At 35.1% G+C, this 17,422-nt stretch overlaps 1 protein-coding gene across 4 annotated transcripts in view; it reads left to right on the forward strand.

The window, feature by feature from the left end:
- The window catches only part of LOC105488986 (androglobin), a 234,652-nt gene that overhangs the window by 162,916 nt on the left and 54,314 nt on the right, over nt 1-17,422 (forward strand). For all 4 annotated transcript variants that reach the window (XM_011753533.3, XM_011753534.3, XM_011753535.3 and 1 more), the window contains 2 exons: nt 6-193; nt 6,624-6,808. In XM_011753533.3, coding sequence (XP_011751835.2) covers nt 6-193; nt 6,624-6,808 — 373 coding nt within the window. The remainder of the gene's footprint in view (nt 1-5; nt 194-6,623; nt 6,809-17,422) is intronic.

Here is a 17,422-nt window from a genome sequence, read left to right on the forward strand (position 1 = left end):
TATAGAAGGGATATACTTTTGTGGCAGAAGCATTTACAGGTGACACGTACGTAACAGCCTCACGATGGAAACTGCGTCTCATTGGTTCTTCTGCTCCACTGCCATGCCTGTCTCGAGACTCTCCATGCAATACCTTTGCTATAAAGGAAATCCGAGATTACTACATACCCAATGATAAGAAAATTTTATTCAGGTACAAGTATATGACAGAAGGGGAAAGGCATTTCTAAAAAAATATTAATATTTTAGGATAAAAATAAATTCTGCAGTAAAATCCTGAGTCGGTTTTGAACTTCAAATTTTATATTCTTTTTGGAAACAATTAATTGAGTGTAATGTGATTATGTGGGCGTTATGTAAGATTAAGCCTGTATGACTACATATAATAGTAATGAGATTTCCTTAGTCTTCATTCTACTTGACTTTGATTAAAGATTCTTCATGACATGGCTTCCTCTTACTACTTTCTTCCTCTTCTGCTCCATCTCTGGCTAGTATTTTGTGGGGGTTTCTTTATCAAGCAACTCAGTCTTCTTTTCATGCTCACCTATGTGCAGTGTTCTCCTTAAATAGCCTAATCATAGATTCCACTGTCTTTCGTTAATCAGTCTTCAATGTCCCTGCACTACTTTCAGCCCTTATTACCTTCGGTCTATAGAATTGTTTTGTTTCTGGAATCCATGACTCTATTTTATTCCCTTTTCTGCATTTAATCAGTTTTTTCTCTCTCTCCATATCCATTCACATACTCATCCTTTACTACCACAGTAATTGCCTTTCAACCACATATATTTAAACATGTGATTTGCCTGCTTTAAAACCTTTGATAACGTTCCATTGGCTACAGATAAACTCCAAAACACATAGCATGTTTTTAGCATTCTTGAACAGATGCCTAACACAGTGCACTCTCCTGACAGAACTAATGACCACCTCTTGGTATATATGCCCAGAAATTTTATTTTGCTCAAGCCTTTCCTCTTGTCTCATGTGTCCTGTCACCACCTCTCCACTTAAAAAAAAAATTCATCACCTTTAATGATAATTTTCAGTAGTAAAATTCTTTGTGCTTAAACCTTCAAATATAATTAGTTAGCTCTGGTCATGTTCCTATAGTCCTTTGTTCTCTCTGAGACTGTGACATATCAAATTCTATCTAGTTAACTTCACATTGGCCACTATGAGAATCAACATTGATTGAAGGCAAGAATCATTTATTTTCAATATAGGACCTAACACAGTGTCTGATACATAATTGGCCTCCATTAACAACATGTTGTTATTCAACATGTTGTTGGAATACTTATCTTCTCATTTTAATATACACTTCTCTGCACAGAAAATTTGGAAAATATGTGCATTCTCAAGAAGGAAAGAAACATACCAATAACTAAAAAAAGCAATTGTGATAAAATATTTTAACTACTATGATAGGAAACCATCATATCACATGGCAGGGCCACTAATAGACTAAAAAGTGACATTTAACCTACTACCTAAATGAGTCCCAGAAGCTGGGTTAAAGTCATCAAGCTGAGTGGTGAGGAAGGTGAACAGGGAGCTGCTTAGGTAGCACAAGTGAAAGTTCATAAATATACAGCCTTTTCTGGAAACTCAAGACATTGTTTTTTGTTTGCAGAGTTGGGTTTCAGCATGCTATAGTAAGAAGTAAGACCAGAATGTTAGCAAAGGCTTTCTGAGAAGAGCCTCACTGGACAAGAAGTATGGATTTTTACATTAGGAACAAGGGGACTCTTTAAAGGATTTTAAGAAAGATTACATTATCAGATTTGTGTTAAAAATTATGTCTGCATAGCATGAATTTTAAAAAGTACATTATATATATATATATATATATATATAGTTTTTTTGAGACAGAGTCTTACTCTGTCACCCAGGCCATAGTACAGCGGCATGATCTTGGCTCATTGCAACTTCTGCCTCCCAGGTTCAAGTTATTCTCATGCCTCAGCCTCCCAAGTAGCTGGGATTACAGGTGCATTCCACCAAGCCTTATTAATTTTTGTATTTTTTGTAGAGATTGGGTCTTACCATGTTGTCCAGGCTAGTCTCAAATTCCTGGCCTCAAGTGATCTACCTGCCTCGGCCTCCCAAAGTCCTGGAATTACAGATGTGAGCAACGTCTCCCAGCCCGTTAATTATATAACAGAAAAGATGTTAGAACTTTATTATTTTTAAATTATATTTAATCATAAAAGACATGGAATATGAAAAAAAAAAAAAAACTTCACTCAAGGCAGCAGTGTGTTGAATGAATGAAAGGGGAGCATAACCGGAGAGGGGGAAACCAGGTAGAAGCTTTGCAATAACCCAGGAGTGAGATTATGGCAGTCTGAAGTAGGGCAGCATATTGACCTGCGAGGACTCTGCCGTAACAAAAGTCCACACGCTGGGTGGGTGGCTTCAGCAATAGACATGCCTTGTTGCAGAACTGTGGAAACTATTAACAGAAATGTGAGATCAAATTGTCAGCAGGATTGGTTACAACTGAGGCTGTGGGAGACAACCTGTTTCATGACTTTCTCCTGGCTTCTTGTGGTTTGCTGGTAATCTTTGGTTATCCTTAGCTTTTAGAAGCACCACATCTATCTCTGCCATCACCTTCACGTGGTGTTTTCCCCTGTATGCCTCTGTTTCCAAATTTCCCTCTTTTTTTACAGACAATCTTGCTTTGTTGCCCAGCTGGAGTTCAGTGGTACAATCATGGCTCACTGAAAACTCTAACTCCTGCCTCAGGCAACCCTCTCACCTCACCATAGCTGGTACTATGGGCATATGCCACCATGCCCAGTTAATTATTTTTTAAATTTTTTGTAGAGACAGAGTCTTGCTATGTTGACCAGGCTGGTCTCAAACTCTTGGCCTCAAGCAATCCTCCTGCCTTGGTCTCCCAAAAGTGCTGGGTTTACAGGCATGAGCCACAGCGCTCAGTCCTAAATTTCCCCTTTTTTAATGAGGACACCAATCATACTGGAGTAGAACCCACTCTAATGACTTAATTTTAACTTGATTCTCTGCAAAAGACCCTATCTCCAACTAGGTGACATTGTGAAGCACTGGGGGTTAGAACTCCAACAGATCTTTGGTGGTAGGAGGGGACACAATTCAACCCATTACAGGCAGTGACAGGGAATCTGGAGAGAAGAAAAAGGATTTTCAGATATTGAGGTAAAATTGACAGCCTTGCTGGAGTTCTAGAGTTTGACTTGGGAAATGTGTGGATGATGTCATTTACTTAGAGGGGAGAAGCTCATTTGCAAGGTGGGCCATAGGAAGACAACTGATTCCTTTTTAGTTTTTAAATGTGGTGGTCTAGTGAAATAGCCAAGTGATACTGCATAGGTAGTTCCACCGTAGACATTGATTTGGGAGTCATGATTCTGTTACTGTTCCTGAAAGTGCCCAGGAAAGTTTGTAAAATGAGAATCAGACCCAGGACAGAACATGAAGACTCTCTGATGTTTGTGGGAATGTCTGTCAATGGAAGCAAAGCAGCCCCCAAATAGGAGGGAAAGTATAAAAGCTGCTGTGCTTGTAGGAGAAGAGTTTTTAAAGGAGGAGGAAATCCGGGTCCAGAGAACACTGTCAAGTTCTCCTGAGAGGTAAAAGAAGAAGAGAACCAAAGTTTCTATAGGATGGTGACAAACTCCTTGAAACCTTGGCAAGAGTAGGTTTAGCACCTGGTGTGTTAGTCCATTCTCACACTGCTATAAAGACATACCTGAGACTCGGTAATTTACGGAGAAAAGAGGTTTAATTGATTCACAGTTCTACAGTATGTACAGGAGGCATGGCTGGGGAAGCCTCAGGAATCTTACAATCATGGCAGAAGACAAAAAGGCAGCAGGAACGATCTTCACATGGCAAAGCAGGACGGGGAGAGAGAGAGAGAGAGAGAGAGAGAGAGAGAAAGTGCTGTACACTTTCAAACACCCAGATCTCATGAGAACTCACTCACTATCATGAGGACAGCAAGGGGGATTTCCGTACCCATGATCCAATCACCTTCCACCAGGCTGCTACTCCAACACTGATTATCATAATTCAACATGAGATTTGGGTGGGGACACAGAGCCAAACCATAGCACCGGTGTTGGTGATGGAGTAAGCACGTGGAAGATGGTAAGATGAGAAGAGTGGAGGCAGACAACTCTCCTTAGGTGCTGAGCTGGGAAGTTGGCAATGCAGTAGAGGCTGGACTGCAAGGTGGGCTGAAAGTTGCGTTGGTTTGTGTTTTTGCTTTGTTTTAATCTGTCTTAAAGATAGGAGAGAACTGTACTTATACACAAGCTAATTTCAAGGAGGAATAAAGAGTGGGGTCTTTTTAAGATACAGGAGAGGGGCCAGGCGTAGTGGCTCATGCCCGTAATCCCAGTACTTTACAAGGCTGAGGAAGGAGGATTGCTTGAGCCCAGGAGTTCAAGAACAGCCTGGGTAACATAGTGAGATCCTGTCTCTACAAAAAATAAAAATTTAGCTGAGCATGGTGGTGCATACCTGTAGTCCCAGCTATATTGGAGTCTGAGGCGGAAATATCATTTAAGCCCAGGAGTTCGAGGTGCAGTGAGCCATGATTGCACCACTGCACTCCAGCCTGTGCGACCTTTTTCATATATAGAGAGAGAAAAAAGTGTCGTCTTTTAGTATCATCATATATATGAGACACATGATACTCAGAAAAGCAAATTTCTAGAGAAATTAAAAGTTGATTGAATCCTGAGCATTTGTGAGGAATCACCCAAAATGAGAACAAAAAGCCAACTCCTTAATTGCATTAAAAGGGGAGTTGGAAAGAATGAATTAGACTGCATGTTTCCAGTCTTTTTGCAAGAGGTTTCCAAACGATTGATGAGGGGTGAAGGTGGAGGCTGTGGCTACTATTTTAATTTCTCTGTATTTTTGTGAATCACAGAAAATGCTATTATCAGGGAAGCTCCAAAGGCTTCTGCCAGGAGTGCTTTTTGTGTAATAGAGAGGGTAGACGTGGCAGTAGTTTGCAGATCTATTAAGAGGTTTGGTGGCTTTTAGGGCTATCAAGTTTTATATTTGTTTATTTATTTTTATTAAGTTCTGGTGTGCCTGTGCAAGATGTGCAGGTTTGTTACATAGGTAAACATGTGCCATGGTGGTTTGCTGCACCTGTCAACACAACACCTAGGTATTAAGCTCAGCATGCATTAGCTCTTTTCCCTGATGCTCTCCCACCCTTAACCTCCCCCAACAGGCCCTAGTAAGTGTTGTTCCCCTCCCTCTCTCCATGTGTTCTCATTGTTCAGCTCCCACTTATAAGTGAAAATATGCAGTGTTTGCTTTTCTGTTCCTGCATTAGTTTGCTGAGGATAATGGCTTCCAGCTTCGTCTATGTCCCTGCAAAGGACATGATCTTGTTCCTTTGTATGGCTGCATAGCATTTCATGGTGCATATGTACCACATTTTTTTATCCAATCTATCATTGATGGCATTTGGGTTAATTCCATGTCTTTGCTATTGTGAATAGTGCTGCAGTGAACATATACATGCATGTATCTTTGTAATAGAATAACTTATATTTACCTGGGTATATACCCAGTAATGGGATTGCTAGGTCAAATGGTATTTCTGGTTCTAAATCTTTGAGGAATCACCACACCGTCTTCCACAGTGACTGAACTAATTTACATTCTCACCAACAGTGTAAAAGAGTTTCCATTTCTCCACAACCTCACCAGCATCTATCATTTTCTGACTTTAATAATCATCATTCTGACTGGCATGAGATGGTATCTCATTGTGGTTTTGATTCACATTTCTCTAATGATCAGTGATGTTGAGCTATCTTTTATGTGTTTTTTGGCCACATGTACGTCATTTTTTGAGAAGTGTCTGTTTATATCCTCTGTAGGGCTATCAAGTTTTATAAGTGACTGCTTATTACATCTAAACAAAAAGTTATATGTTTTAAATCTAGGATTTGATGATAATAGAAGTTCTATTTCCTTTTGTTTTACAGTACTATATTGGGATCCCTTGCCAAAGTCTGTAACTCCAGTATTTTCAGGATGTTAGTGAACTTTACAAAGTAGTTTTACTTTTAGGTTATCATATCAGAAAATTAGACAGTTTTCCTTACTGTATTGGTCTGTTCTTGCATTGCTATAAAGAAATACCTGAGACTGGGTAATTTCTGAAGAAAAGAAGTTTAATTGGCTCACAGTTCTGCAGGCTGTGCAGGAAGCATAAAGCTGGCATCTGCTTAGCTTCTAGGAAGGCCTCAGGAAGCTTCCAATCATGGCAGAAGGGGAAGGGGGATCAGGCACATCACATGGCCAGAGCAGGAGTAAGAGAGAGAGAAAGGGGGAGGGGGATACACATGTTTAAACAACCAGATCTCATGACAACTCACTCATGTCATGTGAACGGCACCAAGTAGACGGTGCTAAACTATTCGTGAGAAACCTGTCTGCAAGATCCAGTTACCTCTCACCAGGCCCTGCCTCCAACAGTGAGGGTCACAATTTGACAGGAGATTTGGGCAGGGACATATATCCAAACTATCTCACTTACTGACTTGAGAGAAAGACCAACATACTTGCTTATAATGTTAACTTTTTTTTCTTTACAGATATTCAGTTAAAGTTCTAACACCACAACCTGTTACAATACAGGTGCGCACATCCAAGCCAGATGCATTTATCAAGCTGCAGGTCCTAGAAAATGAAGAAACTATGGTGAGCTCTGTTGGAAAAGGCCAAGCCATAATCCCAGCATTTAACTTCTTGAAGAGTGAGAAAGGTTTGAGCTCCCAGTGTAAGTGTGCCTTTATGAACAGGATAGTTAGATTCATAAATGGATATTTATATGTTCATGACACTTTAAAAATGAAAATAAAGTAGCAAGTAACCACTTAAATTGTGAAACTTGATAGTACAGTAAAATATTACAAGTATAACATTTGCATGTCAAATTAGGCTCTGAAAATCAATATAGGCTTATTTTAAAGCCTTTTCACCTTGGAGAAAATTTACTTTCCTATTACATGAGCCTTCTTATTAAGAAGTCAGATTTTTATTATTTTGAAAGAATATTTTTACTTTTTAAAATTCCTAATTCATTATTTTCAGAAAATATTCTACATACTAAAATTAACAAAAACTAAAGTTATTACTTTCAATATACTATTCTCAATGAGTTATTAAATAAATAAAATAATTTTGGAAATAATGGTTAGCAGTGCTACTCTGAGGTGTATTACTTAGTTATGTTAGCAACTTGATTCTGTAAAAGTCACACATTACCAATGTAGAATATTTGGAAAAATAGAAAATTACAAAGAAGGGAACAAGAAATGCCTTATAATCATGCTACCCAGGAAAAAAAAAAAAAGTTAGTATTTTAGCTTTTTTGCCAAAACACACTGTAAATATTTTGGCTTTTATGCCTTTATTCTCCATTTTTGCATTTCAATTTTAAGCAAAACTGGGTTCTTATCTATTTTGCCCATTGATATTTCTTCTTTCTTAAATTGTAACTTTTTTCCTTTTTGTGGCCTTGGCTGTGACCTCCAAACCAAGGTTAAATAAGTGATGATGATGTATTTCCTTTTCTTAAGTAGGAACACTTGTGACATTTATCATCTTTGTTAGTGGCTTCTAACAATTAGACTTTATGAAATGAGAAATTTTAATATTGAATGAGTTTGGAACATTATTAGTTATTTTTTGTTGTTGTTTATAGAAATCATCAAATTTTACTCCTTTGAGTTTAATAAGTTGAGTTTTAATTTTGAATCACTCTTGCATTCTTACAATAAAACCTATTTGGCCAATGATGATTTCATATACTCCTATGTTTAGAATATATAATTTTACTCAGTTTGCTGCATCATAATCATCACTTTGTATCTCTATGAGAGTTTTTTCCTCTCTGTGGGTGCACCCGTACATTATTCTTTTCCAGTTCTCAAGCTGAAATTATAATGAATTCTTGAACTTAATTTGAGAGCTTTTTAGTTTTTCTATTTTGGAGTCTTTTAAATTGTCCAGGATTCATTTCTTTAAAAAAAAAGTTATTAGCTTTGTCCTTAAAACTTTCTAAATCTGATGTTTCTGGGGGAGAGACTTGTTTTTTCTTTTTACTATTTAAGAAAATAATTTCCAAGGTTATTTTTTAACTGCCTTTCGTTTTTATAGACTATATTTTTAGTGAAAGTAGAGATTCATTTAGTTTTTCCAATTTATCTGCATAAATTTGCATACAAGATTTAAAATTTTTAAATATCTTCTCAATAGGTTTGTATAAATATATTCTTTTTTATTATTTGTAAGTTATTCTTAATCAGACTTTTTTAATTTACTCTGTACTATTGGTCTTCTCTTGGAAAGAATTGAATTTATTATTATTCAAACCTCAATGGCTCTTTTAGATTTATAATCTACTTCATTAATATTTATATTTATCTTTTAAAACCCTTTCTCTACTTTTAAAATTTAGTCAAATGTCTTTTCCTCTAGCTTTGCTAGTTTCAATTTAGTTCATACTTTAAATCTTGTTTTTAAATAAATATACTTAATGCTATACATTTTTCTAACTCTGGCTACATATGTTTTATTATACTTTATAACTTAGAATGCTATAAAATTTTATATGTAGTATTATGTTAGTCATGAGCTATGATTTATTTTTGACCTTTTCTTTAACCTTAGTGTTTATAATATTTTTAGAATTCCTAAGTAATAAAATTGTTTTATTTAGCCTGTTTCTGTTAATTTCGAATTGAATTCTGTGGAGTTAGAAAGTGTAGATATATTTTCTACTTTGAGGATTTGATTGGTGTTTTTCCTGTTTCCTGATTCAAATCAAGTTTGATTACTGTCCCACTGAGGTTTACAAAGAACTCTATTTTGGAGGTCGTTTGATGTCTAAATGCACACATAGACTTTCATAAAAGTCAAACTTGCTAATTATGATATTTAAAATGTCAAGATTGTCATTTGTATTTTACCTAATTGGTGTGTAAATTTGGTAGTGATGTGTATTAAGATCTTCTATTTTTATTTTTAAATGTGTGATAACATCTCTAACTCTAATATGTTTAGTTTTACATATTTATATGCCATGTTGCTAGTTATATAAGTTTCATATTTGCTTTATAATTTTTATGTATTGTATTTTTAAAATAAACATAAAGCAACCTTCTCTTAACTTTAACAAGATTTCTTATCACTGATTCTTCCTTTTGTTATTCTTCCTTTTGTTATTATTTGCCTGTTGATGCTCTTCATTTGTTTAGTTTTCTATCCTCTACATGTTTTTGCTGTCAGTCTTTCTCTTGTAAATGGATATTTTTTCTACACAATGATATATGGACTGGCTTTGTGCCCTGCCCAAATCTCATCTTGATTTATAATCCAAATTGTAATCTCTGCATGTTGGGAGAGGGACCTCGTGGGAGGTGATTAGACCATGGTATTTTCGTGATAGTAAGTGAGTTATCGCAAAATCTGGTGGTTTTGTGAGGGATTTTTCCCCCCTTTGCTCTGCACTTCTCTCTCCTGTCACCATATGAAAAATGATGTGTTTGCTTCCCCTTCCCCTTCTGCCGTGATTGTGAGTTCTCTGAGGTCTCTTCAGGAATGCGGAACTGTGTGTCAATTAAACCTCTTTCCTTTATAAATTACCTAGTTGGGCAGTTATTTTTAGCAGTGTGAGGGCAGACTAATATAAAATGCAAGATTCTTGTCACTAAAATGGGGGAATGCAGTCCATTTACATTTATTTTGATGCATATGCTTTTTTTGAATTCTTTCATCACATTGTATTTTTTAATTGATTACATCTTCTAGTTGAACTTTTCCTAAGCTATTTCATAATCAGCACCCTTCCTGAACTCTTTTTCCCAATAGTGTTTATTTTAATTAAACGTACAATCAACTTACTAGAAATAACTGTCATTTTTCTATATGTAAAAATCTTTATATCCCTTTTCTATCTAATATCTGTATTTTATTTTTATTTTTATTTTTTTAGTTATATAAGTGGACATTCCAGAGCAATACAGATTTGAGTGGTAACACTGACTTTTGACTCCCTGTCCCTCTTTCCTTAACAACTACTGGCAAGTTAGGGAGTATGAGCTGAGCAACAGGTCACTGCAAATGCTTTGATATCCCATCATCTTACACAGGCTTCAATAGTGTGAGTCTCTGTCTTTTCCCAGTCCAGTGTTCTATCCAGGAACTGCTCCTAGCTAGTGGGACGAAGGTTTTATTATTTACACTAACTTGACTGGAGGCACTCAGTCTATAAAACAAATCCTTCCTATCATTCTCCCCAGAGCTTTCTGCAAGATAGACCTTGCCGCATGTGGCTCTACTTCTGAGTATTGTTTCCTAAATCAGTTTTTGGTTTTGATCACTAACATAGGGTAAGAATCCCATCTCCAAGGAGACAAGGAGTATAGTTTGGGCTGTGACTTTAATCAAGATTTTCACACTGCTTTGAAATCTCCGTGTGCTTTTTAATTATCTCATTATTATGATTTATAGAATGTCAAATATTATATACACATACCTCTGATTATTTTCTCCCTATTTCATTCTTTCCACATTTCTAGTCTGACTTTCAAGTTTCTTCTGATTTTATTGCATAACTCAATGTAATTGTGCTCACTAAACATAACTTCCGTCCTCCCACTGTACCACAATATTTCCCTTCTAAATGTCCCCAATAAATAGTCCTGCCCACTCGACATCAACATGTTCATCATTATTTTGTTCCTAGATTTTTGATTTTGTTTTTTTTGAGATGGAGTCTCACTCTCTCGCCCAGGCTGTAGTGATTTCAGATCACTGCAACCTCCACCTCCTGGATTCGAGTGATTCTCGTGCCTTAGCCTCCCAAGTAGCTGGGATTACAGGTGCGTGACACCACACCCAGCTAATTTTTGTATTTTAGTAGAGACAGGATTTCATTATGTTGGCCATGCTGGTCTCAAACTCCTGACCTCAACTGATCCACCTGCATCAGCTTCCCCAAGTGCTGGGATTACAGGTGTGAGCCACTGTTCCTAGATTTGTTTTGAATGCCTGTAATGATTTACCCATAATTCATCAACAAATATGATTGAGGGAATTTGTTAAATAAAACTCTTTGTATTATATGTTGCATCATTTACAAAATTTAACTTGTAAAACATACTTACCTTTATCAAATGTTTTTTACAATTTGGACTTCCCAATTTGATTTATAGTTATAATAAATTATATAAATATTTTCAATATTCAATAATATTTGCTATTTTAGAATAAGTCCTAGTTGATTGTGGTGTGTTATTCTTTTTTTAAAATAGATTCGGTTTGCAATTATTTTAGTGGGAATTTTTTATACATATTGTAATTAATACATATAGTGAACAAATATGTTAATAATATATTTACTAAATGCTTATATAGATTGAATGTATCTCTGTTCCTTAACTGTTTAATTCTGCATAGATCTTTGAACATACTCTATCTCTCTTTTAAAAATCGCATATTATATGATATCCATTTGTAGAAAAGTCTTTTGTTCCTGTTGTTCTTTTAATTACTAGTTACTGTACAATACCCCAAATGGTCTTAGCAGGGAGTTTAACTCCAGCCTTCCATGAATAGTAAATCGAAGCTTATTTGGACAGCAAGATGCACAAAGAAGTAAGGATCCTTCTGTTCCGATCCTTAGAATAATTTTAAATTATTTAAATTTAAAACTTTTAAAATTTAAATTTATTTTTACTTTAAATTTAAATGTTAATGTTTTAAATACTTTTAAATGAATAAGAATCCTTAGAATGCTTTTTATTTGGAAAGAAAAATAGAAGCCTTTAAAAGAGGGCTGTCTTCATCCTGTCCTATTAACCATGGAAACAACGTGTGAATTGTTGTCATAACTGAGGGATATGCCTTTCCAATGAGACTTGGAAGAGAATTAAAGAAATATCACACTGGGATGATATAATTAGGGCACAAGCGCAGTGTTTAAGTCACAGGGAAGTGGGAAATGCACGTACTATATTAGTAGGGTTGAGCTTGGGCAAAGCTGTAGTACTCTTTCAGTTCTTTTGAGCATGTCATCTTTTCTGCCATCACTTGTCCTTCACCCCTGAATATCTCCTGGGTTGTTTTCAGCACTTAGGTTCAGCACTCCTTTGTGGTTTCTCATTCAAACTTGCCCACACTCCGTTTCTAGTTTTTTCTTTAGATGTGTTAAGACCATTAATCAGATAATGTTTTGTCAGTCGGAATGTTGTTTATGACTCTTTTAAATGGCTATTTTCTTTACTCGGGTACATTTTACACTGGTATTATAGTTTAGTTCATAGAGGGAACTCAATTCCAAAACCTTAGTGGGCACATATGTGCAGCTCTCCTATGCTATTTGTGACCTCATGCTTTTTTTTTAATTAGCTAATTACCACCACCAATTTTCTCTGAAATGTTTAGATTCAAATTCTTGCAGGTAACACTGTTTATAGTTTGTCATCTAGTTTAATCATTGTTTCATTCAAAATTTACCATTTATAAGAGAGGCATACATAAGTGTTTAAAACCAATTTTTATAGGTTTACCTCTGGCCAAGAAAGATACAGAAAAATTGAGCAGAAGGGTAATTGGTTCAGAGATCAGAAATTGATCCAAAAGTAGAGCCAACATCTATAATGGCTCTTATTTTACACATATTTCTATTTTACCATTAGTATTTCCAGATGAACTTTAATACAATTTTTCAAGTTTTCTCAAAACACACAGAAATCATTGTTTTTCTTCTGACTGCTTTGAATATATAGATACCTTAATTTAAGGAAAACTGACATTGTTACAATAACGAATTTGCATGCAAGGAAAGGCTATTTGCATTTTTTCATGACCTCTTCTATGTTTCACAGAAAAGATTGAAAGGTTTCTCCATACAGATTGATAGAACTATTATTGTGCATTAATTTCTTCATTTAGACTTCAAACAGGGTGTTGTTTTAAAATTGATGCTATTAATTTGTGTTTATGAGTGATATAAGCAGACACTGAATTTAAAAATAAACATTTTTCAGTGGCTTCCCTTGGAAACAAATCCATTTACATATCCTTTTCTGGAGTACACCCATCAAAAATATTAATACATGCAAAAAATGTGTGTGTGTGTGTTTTTACAGGATATGACACACTACCTTGATAAGTATTCTGTACACAAACACTCTTACCATGTGCTAAAGGAGAAGTAAACTTCATTGCAAGGATGCAGAAGTTCAAAGTGAGCCAGTCACAAAACTTAATACAGACTTCTTTAGGTTTTGTATCATATCATAGGAATTTACAGAATATCTGTATTTCTTATAATTCTTCAAGAAGAAAATCTTATATTAACACTTATGCTATAAAGTTAATACAAAATTTGTAATTTTGAATGTTTTGTAAAATTTGTAATTTTAAAATTTGTAATTTGGGAAACTTATAATTTTTCATAAAATTTACATTCTAGATAATTGAGTATTTGGGGAAGCCCTATAGACTAGGAATAATACTGTATTTTATTTCATATGGTTATATAAGGCTCCTACAGAGAGTGATCTGTGATATGCCCAATCTTTAAAATTCAAGGATGACTTTTAACAAATAACCTGTGTACCTAATTTTCTGAATGTGTACATGCATATATACTAAACAAATGTTTAGAAGTAGAACTACTAGGTCAATGAATGGGTACATGCATTGTTATTTTCTCATACATTGTCTAGTTGCCCTCTACTGAGTTTGTGTAAATTTATCCTCCTTTATCCATACTCCCCTGATTGACAGAGTTATATTTCTTGACTTTTGTCATCTGAATGCTAAAAGTGTTAATTTATATTTCATTTCTCTTTAGTGAGGTTTGAACGTGTTTTTATGTGTTATATTTCCTCTCTTTGTATTACCTTCTTTGCAAATGTTTAAGTGCTTTCCCATTATTTTATTGAAGTTAGCTACTTTTTTCTAGTTGATTTGTAGAGTTTCATACATTAGGGAAATGTGCCCTTTTTCCTATGTGTTTCTAATTTTTTTGTAAAAAATGACTTATGAATTAATGACTAACAGATTGATGGAAGGAAGTAAAGGACAGGACCTTTGTGTCATACATTTTTAATTTTTTATTAAAGTATAATTTATATACAGCAAAAAGTATAAATCAATGTTTTGATAAGTACATACTTTAGTGTGACCCACACCCCTAACAACATATAAAATATTTCTGTTACCCAGAAGATACTTCAGGCCATTTTCATTCAATTTCCTCACCCTCAAAGAGGCAATCACTGGTCACATTTCCATCACAAGACTAGCTTTGCCTGTTTTAGAACTTCATGAAATTGGAACCATATAGTATTTATCTTTTGACACTGGCTTCTTTTGCTCAGCATAATTTTTTTAAGTTATATCCATGTTATTGCATATAACACTGTTCTATTTCTAGCTGTGTTTCTGAGTACTAACTCCGTTGTATGGAGATACCACACTTTGTCTACCCATTCTCCTTTTGGGCATACGGGTTTATTACAGTTTTTCAATATGGTGACTCAAGCTGGTAAGGAAATGCTTGTATAAATCCTTTTTTGGACTCATGTTTTCATTTCGCTTGGATCAATATTCAGGAGTTGAATTAATATGTCAGAGTTTGACATATGTATACATCTATTTTAAAATGGTAAACAGTTTATGGATTGTATCTTGTTACGTTCCCAACAAGGTATAGAAGCTCTGGTTTCTCACATTTTTTCTCACATTTATTGTTGTCAATGTTTTTAATCCATCATTCTAGTGTATATATTGTACTATTTCTTTGTAGTTTAATTTGCATTTCCCTTCTGACTAATGACGTTGAGCATCTCATGTGTGCTTACTGACCATGTGTATAACTTATTGATTTCAGGATTTATTCACACATTACACACCCACATTTTTAATGAGGTGTCTTTATTATTATTAACCTGTTCATATATTCTGTATGTTCTGGATACAAGTTCTTCATCAAATGTATGCTTTGCCAATATGATCTTTTAGTCTAAGCTTTGTCTTTTCACTTCCTTTACAGCAACTTTAGAAGAGCAAAAGCTTTTAATTTTTATAAAATTGGAGTTGTTAAAAAACTTAGTGCTATTTGTATTTTATCTAAGAAATCTTTACCTAATCTAGGATCATGAATATTTTCTTTCATGTTTTATTCTAAAAGTTTTATAATCTTAGCATGCATGTTTACTTTCATGATGCATCTTGAAATAATATTTATGTATGGTTTAAGGTAGGCAGTCAAAATTATTTTTATTCCCATGTAGATATCCAGTTTTTCTGGCACTGTGTAATGGAAAGATGATATTTTCTCCATTGAATTATCTTGACATTTTAGTCAAAAGTCACTTAACCATGTGTGTATGGGTCTACTTTTGAACTCAGGATCAACTGATCTAAATGACTACTCTTCCTCCAACACTGCATTTTCTTCAAAATTGTAGCTTTTAATTGGAATTGGATTGCATTGAACTTGGGAAGCACTAACTTCTTAACAAAACTAGCTTTCTGGTCCATGAACACAGTACATCCCTCAATTTAGTCTTCAATTTCTGTCAGCAGCTTTTATACTGTGAGTCAGCAGATTGTGCATATACTTTACTATTTTCACATTTAAATGTTCTATTTTTAGTGGTGCTCTACCTAAGACTAAAAATACATACTTTATGCAATTTGATATCTGTATTCATTCTCCAGGACTGCTACGGCAAATTACACAAAGCGGATGGCTTAATACAATGAACATTCATTCCCTTACAGTTCCGGAAGGCAGAAGTCTGAAATCAACATGTTATCTAGGTCACACTGCTGTTGAAAGCTCTAGGAGAGAATCTTTCCTCCTTTCTTCTAGCTTTTGGTGGATCCTGGTTTTCCTTGTCTTGAGACAAATTAACTCTGCCTATCTCTGCCAACATCTTCACATAACCCTCTTATTTGTATGTCTCTGTGTTTTACCATTTTTCTGTCTCCTTTAAGGATACCCATCATTGGATTTAGGGTTTATCCTAATCCAGGTTGATGTCTTCTTAGGATCTTTTTCTTAATTAGAACTGCAAACACCCTTATGTCAAATAAGGTCACATTCTAAGTTATTGGGTGGACATACCTTTTTTGGGGGGTCACCATTTCACCTCCCACAATATCATACCATGAATCACTTATCCTCTTTTCACGTTTTTTTCACTCTGTGATTCTATTTCAATCATTTCTATTGCTTGTATTCAAGTTTACTAATCTTTTCTTCTGAATTTGACAATATGTTGTTTAAGTCTATCCAGATATTTTTTATTTAAGATATAGTCAGATCTGGAATTTCATTTTGATTCTTCATATATTTCATTTTTCTGTGATACTCACAATTTGTTCACTCAGTGTGTTCATCTTTTTCCATAAATCCTTAAGCACATTTTAAATAACTTTTTAAAAGTCCTTGTTTGATGAGTCCACCATTTTTTATCAGCTTTGTGTCTATTTCTATTGACTATTTTCTCAAGTTATGGTCACATTTTCTGCTGTATATTGTGCGTATTACACTGCTAAGAGTCTAGATTATGCTCTTTTAATTGAAAGAGTGTTGAATCTTGTTCTGGTGGGCAGTTAATGTATTGGCAGCTTCATCCTGGTCCTGAGTTTAAGTCAGTACTAGAGTTGCCATGACTCTAGTGTTAGGGTAGCTCTACTCTTAAAAAGCTTGGCCTTTCTTGGGTCTCAAGTGAATGCTCTGCATATTCATTGAATTCCCTTCATTTTGACAAGTCAGAATTTCAATGTCTCTCAACACTGTGCAACTAACAGAATCTTCATTAAGCTCACAACCCCCCAGTAGTTATTGTCTGCCTGGTATTGTTCAGTGTTTGTACAAATGAAGTTTAGAATTCAGCTAAAGACTCAAGTGGACCCCATGTCTATTTCTGAGCTCCTTTACTGCTCATATACTCCCTTCTGGTATCCTACCTCAAATTTTAGTTGTCACAGGAGCCCCACTCACCCAACTTTGTTTCCTAAACCTAGCAACACTGTTGTTCACTACTTTGGGCTGTACCTCCCTGTATACAATTGGGAAGCTACTTGCAGGCAAAAATCTCTGGAAATCAAGAGGTCACTTTGTATGTTTCCCTTGTCTCAAGGATCACAATCCTGGGCTGTATATTTTCCAGTGGCTAAAAACAGTTGCTTTATACATTTTGTCCATTTTTATCATTTTTCGTGGTGGGAGAATAATCCCATTGTCATGGCTGGAATTAGGATATCCCTGGGTCAGTCATTTATGCTTTTTAACTAGATGTTTGATGACTTAATTAATAATGTTCAACACATTTCCATTTTTAAACCTATCAGCAGTACTTAT

The sequence above is a fragment of the Macaca nemestrina genome, chromosome 5, assembly GCF_043159975.1.
Source record: "Macaca nemestrina isolate mMacNem1 chromosome 5, mMacNem.hap1, whole genome shotgun sequence".
Taxonomy (NCBI): domain Eukaryota; kingdom Metazoa; phylum Chordata; class Mammalia; order Primates; family Cercopithecidae; genus Macaca; species Macaca nemestrina.